General features: G+C 36.7%; 2 protein-coding genes and 1 pseudogene across 2 annotated transcripts in view; 1 reads left to right on the top strand and 2 right to left on the bottom strand.

The window, feature by feature from the left end:
• The window catches only part of CPSF160 (cleavage and polyadenylation specificity factor 160), a gene marked incomplete in the record, with an annotated part of 32638 nt that extends 30386 nt beyond the window's left edge, over positions 1-2252 (bottom strand). The window contains 2 exon segments of the mRNA XM_088516449.1: positions 1301-1453; positions 1799-2252. Of these exon segments, the coding sequence (XP_088372575.1) occupies positions 1301-1453; positions 1799-2121 (476 nt within the window).
• A 703-nt stretch (positions 2253-2955) lies between these two features.
• Positions 2956-10403, bottom strand: LOC132183217 (Double Clp-N motif protein). Its single transcript, XM_059596619.2, has 6 exons — positions 10097-10403; positions 9948-9983; positions 9712-9821; positions 5448-5627; positions 3252-3379; positions 2956-3178 (listed from the first exon to the last, which is right to left on the bottom strand). Exons 1-6 carry the CDS (start codon positions 10300-10302, stop codon positions 3122-3124), a joined length of 717 nt encoding a protein of 238 aa, XP_059452602.2. The 5' UTR covers positions 10303-10403; the 3' UTR covers positions 2956-3121.
• Positions 10404-15380: 4977 nt separating this feature from the next.
• The window catches only part of LOC132181992 (uncharacterized), a 5028-nt pseudogene continuing 4530 nt past the window's right edge, over positions 15381-15878 (top strand).

Raw genomic sequence — 15878 nt, 5'->3', positions numbered from 1 at the left:
TTTACCAAAACCGAAAAACGCAATGAGGATATACAATGAGCCATCAAAGAGTACCATTTCTCCCCAAAGCCACACCCCCTCAGCATATACAGTAAAAAATCCCAATTCACATAATCATAAGCTTTTTTAAGGTCCATTTTGCAAATAACACCTGGCTCACTAGATCTTAATCTACTATCAAGGCATTCATTGGCAATAAGAACAGAATCTAGGATTTGCCTACCTCTTATGAAAGCATTTTGCGACTAAGAGATGATCCTCTCTATCACTATCTTAAGCCCGTTTGCTAGAATGTTAGCAATAATTTTGTAGATACCCCCCCACAAGACAAATCAGGCAGAAGTCCTTAAGATCAATAGCCCCGGGAATGAAAGTAAAAAACGAAGCATTGAGGCTCTTCTCAAACTTACCTCTAGCATGGAAGTCGCTAAAAGCATGATATCCACTTTTAAAACATTCCAACAAGCTTGGAAGAACGCCATAGAGAAACCGTCAGGGCCTGGCGCCATGTCACCATTCAAAGAAACCTTTGCTAAAATATTAACCGCAAATTCTAAGCAACCCTTTGTTCTTCAACTACAAAAGCATGACATTCAAATGGAGATAAAATAATTTGCTTGGTTTCCACTTTACGCTCAATGAATTTTCATGGCATCTCCATTAATAATTCTTGTCCAATCCTCTCTTAACTTTAACTGTAAACCTAATTTCTGACATATGACCTTATAAGATTTGCTTTTAACTAAAAAATTTATTGCTAACATATTAACAAAAACTGTTGAATGTCCAATGAAATTCCAAAAGAAAATCAGAGAAATATTTATAAACTAGAGAAAAATTAAAAAAAAAATACAAAAAAAAAAAAAAATACAAATAACCAACATCTACAAAGAAATTTTCGAAATTTTTGGATGGCTAAATTAGTTCTAGAGACAAACATCTATTTATGGATTTTCAATACCAGCCTGTGCCCTTGTTCAAATGTCAAATTTGCCCCATATAGCAACAACTAAACTCCACAATTTTCATTATATATCCACACAAAAAATAATAATTTATCAAAGCACAGCCCAAAAGGAACAAAAATAAGTTAATGACACATTATATATTCCATAAAAAAGGCATCAGTCGGATGCTGCAACTCATTATGCATGTTTCTCCTATAGTTCACTGATATCATTAGTCGAAAAAATGAAATGGTTACTTTGTACATGAATGTTTTGTTTATCAAACATAAATCCTCTAACAGAGAAGAATGCACCAAAAACACTCCGCTAAATTCCTTTGACACCCTCCCCACCTTGTACGAAGCCCATGGATTGAATCATCAAACTCCAGAACCGAAATTTTTGCGTCCCGAAAGGCTAAGATAATAGAATCTCTTCTTTTTCTCCTAGACCCATCACCAAATCCAATGGACAATACTGCCATCGATTCCACATTACCATGCAACCTGCAAAACAGAATAAAAGTGGGGGACCGACATATTCAGATTGAGGTACAAACTACCATACCTATAAGAAGAGAAGAAAGACGATAATTACAATATATCACTAATGCTTTCGTATACTTGATGAAACTTAAAAGTCAACTTAAAATGGATGCTCAAAGTAGATGCATTTAGAGCACAATCTAGTCAATTGTGTCATCAACTATTCATCCAATATTCCAGCCACTTGGGTTCAAAATTTTTAAGTCGAAAGTAAATGGCTACATGTCATAATGCAAGCTTTTAGAGTTACATTGGCCTCTAACCATAAAATCAGAAATCCATTTGAACAATTACTCCAAGATTTACCTGTAATGGGAAACGAGTTCGAGGGATGCCCCGGAGAGGCCATCCATGAGGCCACCGCGCTTGGGTTCGGCGGAGGACCTGGAGTCTCTGCTGCCCTCTTCTTGGAGTCTAACGACGTAGAGCTCGAGGACGTTAGCGGCAGTGACGACGAGGTTGGGAACGGGACCAATGTCACCGCGGTGGGGCCATTCGGAGTCGATGTCATCGGTCTGGATGGGATTTACTTGGGGGACGAAGTCGGCGCGCGAGTGGGTGATGAAACCCGACGCGCAGTTCTCGATCCCCGTCGGCCACTGCATCATCTTGTAGGCCGCAAAGCTCATCTTCGTCTACTCTAAAGTTGCAGAGAGAGGGGGGGCTGCAGGAAAACGACGACGTCGTGGAAGCCAGAGGAGTTAGGGTTTTTGAATTGAGGGGAAACGTATGGCCGTATTGGCTTAAACCCCTTCTATAGTGTGTTGTTTGGCGGGAGGATAGTGACTCGCTTATGATGAGGTGTTTATTATGTACCTTCCACCGTATATATTATATAATACAGATTTTTTTTCATAAATAATATATGCTTATGATTTTTAAATTTAAATTTCTTTTTATCTATTTGGAAAAAAATCCAAAATCAACTGCCGCAGTCTATGATTTAACTAATTTGCAATTAGCTCTTTATAATATCAAAATGAACTCAAAAATCCTTGAAGTGTGCCAAAAATAAAAAAATCTACTTTTTACAATCAAATTCCGTCCACCCTACTCAACCGATTCCGATAGCGTGACACGTCAAAACCAATAAAATTATGACAAATAGTGTAACATTAACGAAATCTATTAAATCAATGAGTAAAATTTAAATATAAAAAGTACATCCCTTGTGTGGACATATCAAACAATATATATATATATATGTCAAAATAATATATATATATATATATATATATATATATATATATATATATTATTTTGACATACAGAAAATGTGCGACAATAAACACGTGTTATTAAAGGTTTTATACACGTGTTATCGGATTGAAAGCGACGTGTCCATTTTACGTCGTTATTCCTGCATCCAAAAATTTTTTTTTTTTTAACGCTGCAACAGACACCACATATCAAGGAAACGGTTAAGAAACTTGCATCACAACGTAATTGAAGAAAGGGTTCATTTCCGTATGTTAAGTTCATTTCAAAGGTTCTAAGAATGCTTTTAGCTTTCAGAAGATAAATCTGTCCAAAAGATACATTTCGATAGAACAGTTATGTGAAGATAGATCAAGACCAAGCCATCAAGGCAGGGATAAAGGGAAAATCAAAAGCTATGGATGAAATCTATCAATGAGAAAGGAGCCTGCCCAAGATTTTATGGCTCAAAACAATATCCTCATTCATCTGCATCAACAAAAGCTTCATTAATAGTCATATCAAGGAGGATACTCACTCGTTACAAAAGCTAAATACTTACGGATTTTGCAAGCTCTTTGGCTTTCTGATCATCAAAACCAAGAGAGGCCATAATCTTGTAACCTGCTGAATCTTTTTGCGACCAAATTCCAAGAAGCAGATAAGTTGTTGTTATTTCCCCATTTTCACCTGCATTTCAAACAATAAACTCAACAAATTATAAGCCACAACATTACAAGAGTGGAACATCATTGGCACAAGAGGCAGAAAACAATCTCATTGTTTACAGTAGCCAGCCCACTTTGGTTCAAACATCTCAATGTCTGCTCCATCGTACAGAAGTTTGATGTTTTATATGGTATGCATCCATTACAAGGCAAATAAGTATAAACCACTTTCTATGCTTTGCAATGTTAAAACGTAAGTGCCTGTTCTTTAAGTGTTCCCGACATCAGTAATGTAATCTAACATGTTGATCTAGAGAAATAGTGAAATACTGATAGGGTAGTTCACTAATACCACTCAGATAACTTAAACTCTATACATTTCCACACAAAAAAGGGGGATGACAGAATTATCTAAATTCTTCACTGCCTGCCCTCATAAAAGTGGTCTGTAATCCCTTTCTTCTTAGGCTAAGTTGTTATCATTGGAGAAACTTTTGGATGCATTAGCATGAATTAGATATGATGGAAATATTCATACTGCTTTTACAAACCAAACATTATTACAAGAAGATGGAGACTCCCTCAATTTCTGTGACACCACATGCTCGTCTACAATATCTATAGGCCCAATGTGTCTGGTCTACGAAACACGGTACATACATTCTCCCACACTCGAAGCAGCAATGCCAAGGCAAGTCATAATCACTCATAGGTATACTATCAATCACAAACGTGTCTTTTGCATGTTACATGAAAGAATTGTCAGCATTAAACGGCATTGGTGTGCAACAAGACAGTGAAGAGTGCAGGAGGCTCAATAATACATGTATATTCCAGGATATCCATAATGATATTAGCATCACAGGTCATTTCAGATCACTGAGTTCAAACAAATAAGCTATACGAAAATCACATAGATTAAAAGGGTAATCACCATATAGAAATGACCTAAACACATAACATTCATAATGCTGCATAATTCCCATATTCATTTTCTTAAAATGAACTTTCCCAATTCACAAACATCCAAATCTCCTTATACTGTTAACTATAACATTTTGACTGAAGTAACAAGAGTTCTTGAAAGCTTAATTGGAGCCAAGCTAGCAATTATGATTTGCTAGACAAACCTCAGAGGGGTTTTCATCTCTGTGAATGTACCAATGTGTTCTCCAATAGCAGTTTTGTGATTCACATTTCTCAGTTGAGCTCTTTCCAAGAAATTCAAAGCATGTGTTAAAATGGCAGGATTAAAATGTCAATGAAATATAGTTTTATGGGCCACGGCGGTAAAGAAAGATATCATGGGCTTACATGACCAAGTAAATGTCCCTAAATGGAGTTAGTATGCTTCTTTTAGCCAACCCTAGGTACAAATAGGATTATGCAATAAGTACACAACATTGTTGGGATGGATAGTTTGGAATTTGGGTCACAGAAGAAGGGGACATTGCAACCCCAATGGTAGATTTTTTTTCTTTTTTTGTAAGGGGGGCATTGCAAAAATTAAAACATAAGGGAAACAATGCAAATAGAGTGAGAGTAGTTGTTAGAGGGGCGCGGGGGGGGGGGGGGGGGGTAAATGTAATTTTCCCTTAAATAAATTTAAAGTCCAAAATTTTGACTTGAATCTCACCAATGATAGTATCATCTATAATGGCTGCCAATATGACCGTAAACTTTTAGTTTGATTAACGCTCACCATTAGCAAGTCACAAATCAGGTTGATAGACCAAAATTAATCAGTCCAACAAAATTAGGTGACCGACCACATAGTAATATCATGTAGAAATCACTTAAGCGTGCAATATGCAGCTTCAAGTTAATTTTCTATTCCCAATCCTAAAAGGCTGGACATGACTTTCTAGTTTCTACTACAATCATATCAAGCTCGCCTTTAAGAATACAACAAAATTAATATCAATTTGCACAATTCATGATATATAGCAACTACCATTGTACAATATCCATAGTGAAAGCAAAAGTATCATGCAAAATTTAAAGACATTCGAAGTTGTATAATATTTAGAAATCAAAATACGACAAAATCACAAAATCCAGACATATGGAAAATAGAATACTGAGACTACCTGACTTCAACTTCTCATCAACAGCCCAATCGAGGGCCCTCTGAGCTGGTTCAGTTAATGGAGGATGCTCGGGGCTGAAATAATACATATCAGATTTTCCAAGTAACTTTACAGTTTCGTCTCGCGTCTTAAAAAGTGTAATTCCATTGGCCCTCAAAAACTTTGCAGCTATACTTGTTCCTGTAAAGTACAGTAAAAAAAAAATTAGGGAACACGCACAAGGTACAAGAGCATCAAAGAAATATTTCTAGTTCAGCAAAGCATACAGCATCCAGTGATAGAGGCACTGGGCAAGTTCATAACATGAAAACATTCTTATAATTCATTAACATTCCCCCAGAGTGAAAATTTCAGATGGGAAAAGTTTTACCAAAAATATGAAAAAAAGTAATCCCACGCTTTTAACAGCATTAACTATTTATGTTAGAGCATCCAGAATTTCAGGGACCCCAATCATCACAACTTTTGTGGGAGGATGACGGTCACTTGGTTATTTACTAACAAGAATAATTTGTTACTTTCTCTTATACACACTGATGGTACATAATATACATTTATACATACATTATTATTATTATTATTATTATTATTATTATTTTTTGATAAGTAATATTGTATATATAATAATAATAAAAATAAATAAAAGCCCAATGCGCCTCTAGGTACACAAGAAAATATACATAGGTAGCCCAACTTAAAACCCAAATACAAAACCCAAAAAGACCCAACCCAAAAAAACCCAACAAGTAACCACAGCCAATTGGTAAAACCAAAGAGAAAGACCCAAAGACTAAAGCCCACACTAGCCCAAACCCAGCCCTAAAAACCCAAAGCCCCTAATGCACCTCTGGAGGAAAGGAAAATGCATTTTTGGTCCCAACACAACCCCCCCAGTGCTAGCACCTCTCCGAAGAAAGTCTCCATCTAGCCTCATAATTGATGGAGCATTCTAAATTCTTGAGTTCCCTCTTCCCTCATCTTTGGGGTATAGGGCTCCCGCTCTCCTCTTCAATATTCGTAAAAAGATTCAAAAGACTTTTCTCGTCACCTCCTTCACCACAAGACAATCCCATAATGGAGGCAAATTTCACTGCCTCTTGTACCACCTCTGAATAGTTCTCCACCCCCTTCTCCGTAGTTTCCGCCACAACCTCGGCAAGCAGCTCCTTGTTCTTCTGCAACTGCTTAGCAACCTTTTCCTTCACCATCCGGGAATACTCTAGTTGAGACTTGGAGATAGAGGAATAAATGGGAGCACCACCCTCTGTCATGCGAGGAAAAGGTTGGCTAAGATTCCTTCCCAGCTTAGTCGCCCTATAGGAATGGGAAGTATTCGAGAGAGAAGAGCATACCACCGGCATAGAGGGAAAAGCAGAACTCAACCCTATAAACCCCCGACGGATTAACCCATTCGCTGGAGTAGGGTTCTCATCAGCCTTAACCCGAGAAACCTTACCGTCCTTCACCACAGACCGAGAAGGAGAAGCAGCTCTCGAACGCAAAAAAACCCCATCTAATCAAACCATTCACCGGCAAAGGGATTCGAGCAGTCTTATCATGAGCTTCGACCGTAGCCTGGGAAGAATCCGCCACCTTAGAAAGGGAACTATCCCTTTCCCTGCACATAGGACTCGTCGGGGAGGCATAATCCCCCACCGGAGAATCGAGAATACCCACTGGAAACTGCCGGACTTGAGAAGGCACCGGTAACACAACAACCTCCGACTGGGAACCCAAATCAGCAAAACTCACCGATTTCGACACAGCCTGCAGACCTAAAGGAGACCTAGCCAGCGTTTCCACAACTGCTTCAGAGGCCAAAGGAAGCACCGGAGGAAACACCGAAGTCAGCGCAAGAACTGAATCAGGCACCAAAAGAGATGATTTTGAGGATAAGCCCAACCCCGGTTCCAAACCCAAATTCAAACCCGGATCCAAATCCAGAACCAAATCCAAATCTGAACCCAAATCCGAAACCTGATCCAAAACCGGATCCAAACCCGGATCTGACAATTGACCCGAACCAACCTCAAGGACAGACCCGGATTCTTGACCAAAGGCAGATTTTGCGAGGCCCAAAGAACCAAACCTTTTCCTTTTGCGATTGGGCTTCGAGGCTAATCCAGCCAGGACCCGATCCAATTTAGAATGAACTTGCCCTAGATTCCTTATTAACCCAATAATACCGAAATTACCCTTCCTCTTCTTCGATCTCAAAGAAGCATCCGCCGCCGCCTGAGACCACGACATAGTCTCCAATGCAAAGCAATCCACGGCAGATCGCAGCTCACCATCAGAACCCATCTCAAAACAAGACGACACCGGAAACAAATCGAGAAAGCTAGAAGAAATAACCTTCACTCCAGCAACTTTCGCTTCGACGCCAGAGGCAGATCAAAGGACATCCAGCAACTTGCGTGTTAATGCTCCAAAAGAGAGGCTTGCGTGTTATACATACATTATATATCTGTCATCTCCGCTTAAGTTGTTCATAAAGCAATTCCCACAATGAAAACCAAATATGTGATGGGTTATTTGTTTGTGCTTCAAATTTAACATGTTCACCATTCCAAAGTAATCAAGCTTTCCTTCAAATTCTTATCAAGACAAAATAATATATTTATTCAAATATCAAACTTCATCATAAGCAATTTTTTTTCATATTAAGAACATTTATACAAACCATGGTTACAGTAGCTCAAACCCATGCATCTGAGAGAATGATTCTTTTGTCCCATACTTGATGTGGGCAGGAAAGAAGTTACTGGAAGTTGACAGAGAAAATGGCATAGTTTTTTCACATTTACCCCTTTTTTGACAGGGAAGAAGCATTCCTTAGTATTCAATTATTTTTAGCAGAAGGCACTAACTATTTGATACAGAATGCAACAATCCTTATTGAAGCCAATAAAGCAGGGCATTGCAAATGAAGCTTTGGTTGCTCACCCAGATAATGATGCATTTCATTGGACATTTGCACTTGAATACCATTAAAAGAAAAAAGAGGAAAAACAAACCAAATCACCTCAATGGATGGTGACCCCATAAGTGAACTACTCGTAAAAAGAATCACTATATTTGAAGGGTATGCCATTAACTATTTATTGTTAGTTCTCACTTGGATACAAAGTGCAAGGTGTGTATCTAATTACATATACAACTAACTTGGGTGAGTCCAAACAGCCTCAACAAGGATCCATTAAGCAAATAACCCTTCATATAATTTTACATGGCCCAAAAGAAGTAAACGAATAATAAGAAGTGGGGGAGGAATCAGTTGCCTCAAACCAGAAGAGGAATAGATGAAACATGTAAAATTATAAGGAACTTTTATTGATATTAACAAGAAATTGTGTTTTTGATGAGCTTCCTTGTTCCATCCTGAAAGTTTCAGGAGATCAGTTTGAGCATATACGCGTTCAGGAAGTATCTGACAAGTCTTTTCATAAATTTTTCTCCAAGTAAGACTCCAAAATTATCCAAGCTGCTTGAACTCAGATCATCATATCATTTGGAGGTTTACTCCAGCACATGCCAATTTCAAACAAGCTGAGCTCAAAAATGATTTGATGTAAAGGGGGCGACATTTTGCAATCATCCAAATTTTGTGAGTGGTAAAGAAATATCTTCTACTACTAGAACTCCAGACTCTTTTCCTTTTATATCAGGAAATACCATTTATCATCTTCATTGATTTTTATGATATCAAACAGTTGGTTTTCTCAATAGAATAAATAAATAGTTTGATCTTGCATGGGGGCATTTCGTCAAATAAATATTGAACGTAAATAATGTTTACTAATCAAAAAAAAGAATAAATAAGATAAAACTTGTCATGAGCTGATTTGAGCTTAAATTCAAGTTCAACCTTTTGCCTCATCCCGTTCGACTATGTATTTAGCAAGCTGAGATAATACCAGAACTGTATACAGTGGCAAGTCAAGCTGGGTCAAACTTTTCAATGCTCAACTCAATCCTAGCTCAAACAGTTCCTCAAGTTAATTGAACCAAGCCTGACACGCCCTCTACATATGTCGTATATTATAGCCCCTGCTTCCAATTCTTCAAAACCTTTTTTCTTTAGATTTCCAAAATTCCAGAAAATACCGATTCCTAGTTCGTGATTGTAGTTCACAAAACTTTACTTTCCACGGTTGCAATACAACATTCTATGAAGAAATGCAACAAATGAAATCAGGATGCAACTTGAAAACAAAATACAAACAGAAAGAAAAGCTTAAAAGAGTTGGCGAAAATCACTAACCCTCAACCAAAATCCCCATTAGAAGCGCTTCGGTCCCAGTATTCGGATACTTGAGCTTCCTTGCCTCCAATTCAGCCATAGCAAACGACTTTATTGCCCTCGCCGACCATCTGATCACATCACCCGAAGCCCAAACAGTCACTCACAGAAAACCCCTAAAACAAATACCCACTCACACCGCATAAACTTCAACACACATACGCACGGAAGGACATACGAAATTGAAATTCACTCACTTCGGGGTTTTCTCAGAAGAAGCCCTCTCTGGTTTCCTGGAAAAATAACCTAAAAATTATGTCGACCAAGGCCAATAAGGCAAGAAGCAACACATCCCACATATTACTCATACATACGTAACATACACATTGAAAGCACTTGAACATACAGAGTTGGGAGACTAGAGAGCACCGTGGCGATGGCTGGTCGATGCTTCGAAACGAAACGTCTCGAACTCGACGGCCGAATCGAGAGTTTCCTTCCAAACAGAGAGGTAGCTAAATTATGCGGGTTGAGACGCCATGGAAGAGTGGAAGAAGAAGAATTGGTAGGGTTTGAGATTATTGGGAGCGCTGAGAGCGTGCAGGAGGCCATTCCCGCTGCAACCAAATGTGAAAACCCTAGCAGATTGGAAGGCCGTTAGGCGCAGAGAGAGGGCGGGTGTGATTGGGTTTAGGAACTTTTTTTTTTTTTGGCGGGTTTAGTGCTCTCATATTGTCAAAAAAAATATTCCATTCAAGAAGTATTTTCTCCTTTTGCAAAAATAAAAACGCATGTTTTTCAAAAAAAATAATAATAATTCTTAATAATTTCAAAAAACAAAACAAAACACACTTTCTAAAAATCTTTTCACATTTTCTTATAAAAATATTTTGAAAAATAAATATGTGCTTAATTTTTCAATTGCAAGGATTGATTTCTTATTTATAAAAATACTAAAATAATGAGAGGTAATTGTGCAACCACCACCACCCTTAACGTAGGACAATGATAAGGATAGTTGCGGAACGAGTTCAAACTGACTAGGAGTAGTCACATAACCACCTCAACTAAAAACAGGTAGTTGTGTAACAAGCTCAAGCTGCTCAACCAAATAGGGGTGGCCGTGCAAGTAAGAAGTTGTAATTTTGTCTTGATTACATTATTTTGGAAGGGAAAAACATATAGAAAAAGGAACCTAGGAGTAGAGCTATAAATAAATCAGTTTGTTCAACAACCCGCTTGATACTCACTTGTTTAAACTTTGTGACTACATAAACCCGTTCATGACTATAGAAGCCTGCTCAATTATTAAGTGACATATATTTAACTTACTCGATGAAATTCAAATAAAGATCGCAAGCCTAGCTCATATATGTACATATGTTTTCTATGTGTTTATAAACATATACTTGGTATTAACTGACAGTCTACTACATGAAGTTATTAGCTAGTTTGTTAATATATACTAACTCAATATTACCAAGCAACTAACTGATCATGTAGGCAAAGTTAAGTAGTTAACTATAGTTTATAGGCTTTTTGATTTTATATATATAAACATACTATCTAGTTAGTTCATAAATTGACATATTAAGTTATTAATAGTTAGAATATATATATATATATATATATATGACACATCTGACATGGTTAATAATAATTATATACTGTACTTATATCATAGTTAATTGATAATATATAGCATACTATACTTACTACTTGCACATATTATTGATATATTACAATTTATATTATTTAGTTTTATATAATAATATATTGTTAATTTGTAACCTATAGACTATAGTTATATACTATATTATATAATATGTCTTATATAGTTTTTTATTTCTTTCTTTCTTTCTATTCAAATAAGAAAAGCGGGTTACAAGGGATTAAACAACCACAAAGGGGTGAACACCACAAGTGATGAGAATCAACAAGCACCATTAAAGGATCCATTGCATGTTCCAGTTGGGCCTATTGCTAGAGCAAGATCCAAGAAGATCAAATAAGCACTTAATGGGCTGATTCAAGAGATTTGGGCTGATTCTAAAATGGAGCATTCCAAGTTTGGCCCAAAGGGAGATGAAGGCGTAATAAATTTGATCCAAGCTATTGATAGAGCTGATTGCGCATAATTTCCTTAACAATGGCATGGATTAATGGTTGATTATGGCTGATTGACTTTCCAATAACATACCAATTAATTGGATGATTGACTTGCCAAATTACATGCCGATTAATTGGTTGATTGACTTACCTATTTCAAGACCTTCCTTAGGCGTGATTTAATTGTCAATCTCAATCTATTTTTGGCATGGAGGAGCTGCTGATTTTAGACCAAATCAACCTTAATTTTAGGCTTTTATTAGTTAGTCTTTTTTTACTTTCCAATGTTGAAACCAATTTAATTTCCTTTCCATAGCAAGTAGGTAGTCATATTTTTAGCCATGCTTTATAAATAGTATGCACTCATTGTAGTGGACATCATGAATGAAAATTAGAAAAAAGTGAGGTTTGCTTCTTCTATTGGTTCTTCAAAGAACTTTTGAACTTATCAAGGATTCTTCCTTGTGGCGTTCAAACTTATACCTTTGGTTCGTGATTCCATTATAATCATTGGGTCGAGGGTTGTTACTTTACACCTTTGATTTGCGTTTCACTTATAAACATTGGGTCAAGGTTTTCTATCCAAAAAAATATCTGAATTTTAGCTTTCTTGGGTCCGTATTCCAATATTGTTGTTGGGTCTCAAAAGCGCGTCGATTGAGGTTCGCATCATTTAGTATCAAAGCACAGGCTCTAAAATCAAGTTTACTATCATTTTTTTTTATCTTTTGTTTATTGTTATCATCTTATCTTGTTCTGTTTATGTTCATTATTCCTTCTTATTGTTTTGCGTCGTGCACCAAGTTCAAAAAAAAAAAAAAAAAAAAGGAGACGTCATAAAAGAAAAGAAAAAAAAAAACTATACAAAACAAAACAAAGTAATTGTTTGTTTGTTTTTCTTTCTTCTTTCTTGTGTTATCTTCTTTTGATTCGTTGTTTCTATAATATTTTCCTGTTTGTTTGTTTTCTTTCTTCCTTCTTGTGTCCTCTTCCTTTGATTCGTTGTTTCTATAATATTCTCCTGCCGTCGGTATTGGTTTAAATACTACAAGTTGAATTTCTTGATCAAGTTTATTAGTTCAATAAAGAACTGAAAATTGGAAGCTACGAGTGGAAAAAGGCAAGAGAGTGTGAGACTAATATCGAAAACAAAGCCAATTTAAGAGTGAAACACGAGTGTGAGTGACATAATTTGAGTGCAAACACGTGAGGGACTGTTGTGAGGAATCATTTCTAACATTTCTCTATAGTTTCAAACTATGCCTTCCAGGGGTGACACATCAAGCAAAGAAGGAGGGGATGTAGGCTTGTAGCGCCCCAAAATTTTCAAAGTTATTTAAAGGGAAAAATGCGGTTTACCCCCCTGAAGCTTCAGGAGTTTTTCAATTTTAACCCCAAAGTTCAAAAATTGGCAATCTACCCCCTGAAGTTTCAAAAATTGGCAATTTAAACCCTCCTTTTAATTTTTCCGTCAAAATGGACGGAAATCCATGAAATTACGTCATTACCCTCAGGCTTTTTTTTTTTAATTTCCGTCCAATTTAACGGAAAAATTAAACGGAAGGTTTAAATTGCCAATTTTTGAAACTTCAGGGGGTAGATTACCAATTTTTGAACTTTTGGGTTAAAATTGAAAAACCCCTGAAACTTCAGGGGGGGTAAACTGCATTTTTCCCTTATTTAAATAGATTATTTCGATAATGATGTTATTTTAATATCCATTGTAGCCAAGGATTTTAATTCTTGGAAAATTTATGGTGTTATAGAGAGTGGTAATTAGAGAATGGTAATTGGTGAAATAATAGGATAGTAAATGGTAGGAAGAATTGTATGGGTAGGTAGAATAGTCAATGGTAGGTATAAGGAGTGTAGAATTTTAAATAAGAAGGTAAAATAGTCAATGGTAGGTATAAGGAGGGTAGAATTTTAAATAAGAAGGTAAAATAGTCAATGGTAGGTATAAGGAGGGTAGAATTGTAAATAAGAATGTAGATTAGTCAATTGTAGGTATACTAAGTGGGTAGGTGAAATAGTAAAATGAGGGTATAATTGTAAATTGAAGGTAGAATAGTATTTGATTTTCTCCTATAAATAGAGTTCTTCTCCTTCACAATTTCACTACTCCTATCCCATCTCTTGCACATATTCTTCCTTCTTCCGCTTTTACTCGATCTTTCTTCTTTCTAAGAGTGTTTACTCAGAACAGAGAGAGAAAGGGCGAGACAAAGCACTACAAGAAAGAAAGAACACAAGAGATAGCGGACTTTAGAAATTAGTTTCAAAAGATATACTAGTGGTGCTAGTCAGATTGGAGCAATTAGATTTCTTCCGACCACTTTTAGCTTCAGTCTAGAGGTAAGTAAATTCATTACCCCTTCTAAAATTACTTCATGTCATGCTATTTATTCATTCTTGTATCAAATTGTAAATGATTATTTTATTTACCTGCCATGAAGATATGTTGCATGCATGAAGCATTTCTAAAAGAATTATCTAGAAAGTTTCTATTTCTTTAAACGCTTTCTAAGTACAACAAGTTTATATTTGAAAAGGTTTCCATTTTTTAGAAAAGAAAGTTGAGAAATGATGATGATTATAAGAAAGAAAAATGATGATAAACCCTCATACATATTGCCCTAAGATGCATCAAAAGAAGTACAAAGAAAAGTACAAGAGATGAGATAAATGTTTATGAAATGAGAGCACATGTATGGAGAAGAGTATTTTTTGCCCCAAGATAAGTAAGAATGAGAGGAGTTCGGTACCGATACTCGGATGGAGGCGAAACCACTGAAGGAGGCTATGCCAGAAGGTGGTATTCCATCAACAGACCGTTGAGTGCACCAAGAAAATAGTTAATTGACGGTCGGCCATGGCTGAGGCCACAGTTCAGTGTCATGGTCACAAGGACCCGCAACCCTCGTACACAAGGGTAATAGTGTACATGGGCCCTAATATTCAAAAAAATGATGATATGATTTCAAAAAAATGATATACTGTGATGATTTACAATGATGATTTATAATAATGCATTATGATGTTGATTTATGACGATGATTTATTACTAGAAGTAATAGTATGTATATGATACGGGAGATGCAACCGTACATACGTGTATTATTATGACTGGATGTATATTTATTTGTGAAAACGATTTTCAAAACTGAGAACAAGGAGTAAAACTATTTATGGTTGTGGATTTTACTTGCTAAGCTCCTTTGGGCTCATTCAGTTTTATTTATTGTTTTCAGGTAGAAAGGATGCTGGAATAGGAGGCCGGAATGGGGACGAGAATAATTATTAATTTTCAAAGTCTTTTCATATCAGTGATTGTAATAATATGATATTCCGCAACTAAAGTTTAATATTTTCTAATTTCGCTTGTAATAAAATCTCTTGAATAATGTTTTATACATTTATCGTTTCCTTAAAATCAAGTACTCTGATAGACCTTATAGATCTTTGCAAAAACTTTTGTTGTAAAAGAAGAAAAGTGGCAAACTCAGTCTTAACGGGCTGGAGATGTTACAGGGGAGGAGTCGTTCTTCTTGTTGCAGGCTATGCAACAACAATTTGAACGCATGAATGTGGTGTTTAACGAGATTCGGGATCGGATGGATAGGCAAGATGCCGTTATTGCTACTTGGCATGAGGGGCGTCCCCAAAAAGTCCCTAATGCTAGAAGGCAAGAAAGACGAGCGCATATGGATGAATTTAATGACGACTGCGAGAATGAGTTCGAAGATGAAGGGGATCAAGCTTCATTGAACGGTGAGGGCAGGTTTGTGCCAAGGGGAGAAAGGCGTGCTAGAGGTTTCCGAAGAGATCCGAGATGGCAAAATGGGACTGACAGAAACCTAGGAAACATCAAAATGAAGATACCATCTTTCCAAGGGAAAAAGGATCCTGGAGCATACTTAGAATGGGAGAAGAAGGTGGAGTTAATTTTTGAGTGCCACAACTACTCCGAGGAGAAAAAGGTAAAACTCGCTGTCATTAAGTTTACTGACTATGCTATTATTTGGTGGGATCAACTTGTGATGAACAGAAGGATAAACCATGAGAGGCCTATTGAGACG

The sequence above is a fragment of the Corylus avellana genome, chromosome 5 (genome assembly GCF_965113065.1).
Source record: "Corylus avellana chromosome 5, dhCorAvel1.hap1.2, whole genome shotgun sequence".
Taxonomy (NCBI): domain Eukaryota; kingdom Viridiplantae; phylum Streptophyta; class Magnoliopsida; order Fagales; family Betulaceae; genus Corylus; species Corylus avellana.
The sequence above is the reverse complement of the archived record's forward strand: the minus strand, read 5'-3'. Positions and strand labels throughout refer to the sequence as shown.

What these genes read in the sequence shown, in the direction of transcription:
- LOC132183217 (XM_059596619.2), bottom strand. Translation starts at nt 10,302, where the DNA reads ATGGCCTCCTGCACGCTCTCAGCGCTCCCAATAATCTCAAACCCTACC. An exon ending in AATGGGGATTTTGGTTGAGG is followed by an intron (nt 5,628 to 9,711) that starts GTTAGTGATTTT and finishes TGTACTTTACAG; the next exon opens with GAACAAGTATAGCTGCAAAG. An exon ending in TGATGAGAAGTTGAAGTCAG is followed by an intron (nt 3,380 to 5,447) that starts GTAGTCTCAGTA and finishes TTTGAAATGCAG; the next exon opens with GTGAAAATGGGGAAATAACA.